Genomic DNA, 4,298 nt, shown 5'->3' with positions numbered 1-4,298 from the left:
CAAAAAAAGAAAATAATAAAAGTTGAAGGAAAAGAATTAATAATAATAACAAACCAAATCAACATTTCAAGACTCTAAAATAGTCAAAATATTGGATTATATAAAATATTAGCGATTATAGAGGGGAAACAGAAATATATATATATAACCAAATAAATCGCAATTTTGACAAATAGAAGTATTAAAGACTTAATACTGTCAATTAATAGTTTGTAAAAAAAAAAGGAATCGTATGGTATTTGAATAGAGTTAAAAATTGAATAATATTTAATATAGTCAAAATAATAAGAAAACTTGATAAGAATCTAATCACAAGTAAAATTTTTTTTCAGAAATTTATATTTATTTATATATATGTAATTATATTTTAACATATTTATATATATATATAAATATAAATATATATCCAAAAATAAGACTGAAAAAAAAAGATAAAAAATGGAAGAGAAAATCGACAGGAAAGATTTTTTCTCAGTGGAGCTTGAAAATGGACAAGTAGAACCTGAATCATCTCCAATATATAGAAATCCTAACTATTCTAAAGGTGAATTATCAAATTTACAAGGTTTAAATGCAAATAATTTATGGGAACTATTTGTAAATGCTGTAAATAAATATAAGAATAAAAAATGTCTTGGAACAAGAAAACTAAATAGAGATGGAACTTATGGAGAATATATATTTAAAAGCTATGAAGAATCGAAAGAAGAGGCTTTAAATATTGGTATTAATATTTTAAAGATGGATTTATGCCCAATAAGAAAATATGAAGATAATGAATATCAAAAAGAAATAAGTATGATGGGTATATTGAGTAGAAATAGAGAAGAATGGTATTTAACAGAACATGCATGTAATGCATTTGGAATTTGTTTAGCTCCTTTATATGATACTTTGGGAGAAGATAATTTGAAATTTATACTGGTGCAAACACAATTAAAAAGTCTATGTATATCAAATGATAGTTTAGAAAAGATTATATCAATCATTGAAAGATCTATAATTGATTCAACAAGAGATTCAATATTAATAAAAAATTTAATATGCTTTGATCATCCAACAACAGAAATTAATCAGAGAGCTAAGAATTTAGATATTAATTTGATTTTATTCAAGAATTTACAAGAAAAAGTCAGTAAGAAAGATAAAGAAATATACAAACCCAAAAAAATTAAACCAGATGATATGTGCTCGATACATTTTACATCAGGAACTACTGGATATCCAAAAGGAGCAATATTAACACATCGTTGTTTTTTAGCATGCGTAAAAAGTTCATATGAACATTTGTTTTCAGAGAATGAAATAAAATTAGATAATGAAGATGCACATTTATCTTATCTTCCAATGGCACATATATTTGAAAGATTAATTGTAATGAATGCTTATTATTTGGGAATACCAATTGGTATATTTAGTGGTAGTGTAACAAGATTAATGAGTGATTCACAAGAATTAAAACCAACAATATTAGTTTGTGTACCACAAGTCTTAACGAGAATTATTCAAACAGTTAATGATAAAATTAGTCAATCAAACTTTTTAGTAAGAACAGTATTTCATAAAGCATTGAAACAAAAAGAAAGTATTATTAAAACAAAAGGAGATCCAACACATTGGTTATGGGATAGAATTATTTTTAGTAATACAAGACAGATATTAGGTGGAAAATTGAAAGCTATAATAAGTGGAGCAGCACCATTAGGTTTAGAAGTAAATCATAAAATACAAGCAATTTTTTGTTGTAAATTAATTGAAGGATTTGGTATGTCAGAATGTATTGGTACTTTAGGTACAAGATATTCATATGCACATTTAGGTACTGTTGGTGGTCCATTTAGTGATGTAGAAGTCAAATTAACATCAGTATTAGAAATGGGATATGATTCAACAAAAGAACCAAGAAGAGGATTATTAAAGATAAGAGGTAACAGTGTATGTAAAGGTTACTTTAGGGATATAATCAATAGTAAAGAATTGATTGATAGTAATGGTTGGTTAGATACTGGTGATATAGCAGAAAGACAACAAGATGGCTCATTTAAGATTATTGATAGAAAGAAATCATTATTTAAATTGTCTCAAGGTGAATATATTTCACCAGAAAGAATTGAAGGAATATATTTATCATCATCATCATTAATTCAACATGTATATGTATATGGCCAATCAACTGACAGATTTTTAGTAGCTTTAATATTTCCAAATGAGCAAGCATTAAGAAAATGGTCGGAAGATAAGGGAATGAATACTTTATCATTATCTTTGGAAGAATTATGTGAATCTCATGAATTATTTGATGAATTGAATGATTCTTTTCATAAAGCTGAATTAAGTTCAAATTTATTTGGTTTTGAGAGAATACATAAATTTAAAGTAATTCCTGAGGTTTTAAGTACTTCAAATGGATTATTAACACCAACTATGAAGATTGTGAGAAATAAAGTCAATTCAAAGTATAAGGAAGTTTTGAATACTTTAAGATCACAAATTTGATTATGAAAATAATATATAACTTATTTATATATTTTTTTTCTCTTTTTTTTTTTTAATAATAATTTTTTGTATTATTTTCTATATATTTTCCAATATTTAATTTCTTTATTATAAATATGATTTATTAACTTGTTTGTATTTATGTAATTGATGACATATTTAGTAGTTTTTGTTAAACGGAATATTTGAATTTGGATTTTGGATTGATGTTTAAGACTTAGAATCCTCTCATAGATTCAAATGTAGGATTTTTAGGTTTAATTCCAACTTTAGGATTATCAGGCCTAACTTCCAAGCCTAATTTCAAGCCTAGGATTTCCCACCTAAATCCGGGCCTAACTTTCAAGCCTAGGAGTTCCCACCCTAAATCCAGGTCTAATTCCAATGACTAAATTCAGAGCATAAATTCAAGTCCTAAATTCCAAGTTTAGAACTCTCAGGCCTAAATTCCTAGGCTTAATTCTAAGTTTAATTCCAATACTAAATTCCGAGCATAACTTTCAAACCCAACTCCAAGCCTAAATTTACTCCCAAATCATTATAATTGTAATTGTTATAAAAAACAAAAAAAAAAACAAAAAACAAAAATCCCCGAACCATATTCTCATTCAATGCATACCTTCCTTTTTAAAATAATTCAAACTCTAAATTCTATTCATTATTTCTTCTAGTCTATTAAGATACAATTAGTGTATTCTTTATAAATCTTGTAATGAAGCTTATTATTTGTAGACCCTCCATTATCCAATTTCTCAAACAAATTACTCAAATGAGATTGGAAAACTTTTGTTGAATTTCTAGCAACTTCCAAAACATTTCTTAAGTCACTCCTATCAATTTCATTCAAATTATTACTTGAAATATTACCCACATATTTCAATGTTGATCTTGTAGCTATTGTTATCTTTCTTATTGTCTCAAATGTTGATGAAAATAAATTTGTTTTTATTGTACAATAAAAAAATCTATTCTCATACATACTCAATGGAACTGAATTAAATATGTGATCTGCTTCAATATTTAATATTATTGTACGCCTTCTTGGTAGTAAAGAACTTGATAAAGCATTCAATGGAATTGGCCCATAATGTTCTCTTAAAGCAAACCCGAAAAAGAATCTATTCTTCCACTCAATACTACAAATTCTTTTTGTTATCAATGATTTATTATTTTTATTAGATTCTCTCAATTTACCAGCTTTTGATGTTTTATCACATAATTCCATATAACTATTAATTCTATCATTCACTATTGAACACATCTTTGTATTATGAGATTCATCAAATCCCCATGAATCAATATTACTTAACAAATAGTGAATATCAGCATACGATGGATGTGATTCTGGTAAATTATTAAATAATGTTATTATATCATTAAAGAATTTACATGATGATAAAAATGTTAAATATATTGCTTTCGTATTTATTAAATCATAATTACATTGAGATTCTGGAAATCTTCCTGGTGAAATTTCTGATATCTTCTTTCTTATTGCTCTTGATAATTCTGTTGCATTAGCATTTAATGGTACTTGATTTAAAGCATCATTCAAAATTCCTGGAATATGAATAGAATTCACTCCTCTTATTGGACTCAAATCATTCTCTATTAAATCATTTGTTAATAAATTTAAATGTGATGTCCCACTTTTTCTAAATTCCATCTCAATTCTTTCATCAATATTTATTCCTTTAAATGGTATTATTGGTATTACTACCATATTAAATAAATGATATTCTTCAATACAAGTCAACTTTAAATGGCTTACTGTATCATCAATCAATACTGTCACAATCTCA

At 25.8% G+C, this 4,298-nt stretch overlaps 2 protein-coding genes across 2 annotated transcripts; one reads left to right on the top strand and one right to left on the bottom strand.

Annotated features, from left to right (window-relative positions):
- Positions 1-438: 438 nt before the first annotated feature.
- Chro.30084 (acyl-CoA synthetase) lies at positions 439-2,496 on the top strand. Its single annotated transcript, XM_660341.1, has 1 exon — positions 439-2,496. One exon carries the CDS (start codon positions 439-441, stop codon positions 2,494-2,496), a length of 2,058 nt encoding a protein of 685 aa, XP_665433.1.
- A 667-nt stretch (positions 2,497-3,163) lies between these two features.
- Chro.30085 (hypothetical protein) lies at positions 3,164-4,219 on the bottom strand. The annotated part of the gene is made up of 1 exon (XM_660340.1): positions 3,164-4,219. The coding sequence occupies one exon, from the start codon at positions 4,217-4,219 to the stop codon at positions 3,164-3,166; it is 1,056 nt and encodes a 351-aa protein (XP_665432.1).
- Between the last annotated feature and the right edge of the window lie 79 nt (positions 4,220-4,298).

The sequence above is a fragment of the Cryptosporidium hominis genome, assembly GCF_000006425.1.
Source record: "Cryptosporidium hominis TU502 chromosome 3 CHRO013051, whole genome shotgun sequence".
In the NCBI taxonomy this organism is placed as follows: Eukaryota; Apicomplexa; class Conoidasida; order Eucoccidiorida; family Cryptosporidiidae; genus Cryptosporidium; species Cryptosporidium hominis.
This window is presented reverse-complemented; position numbering and strand designations above follow the sequence as displayed.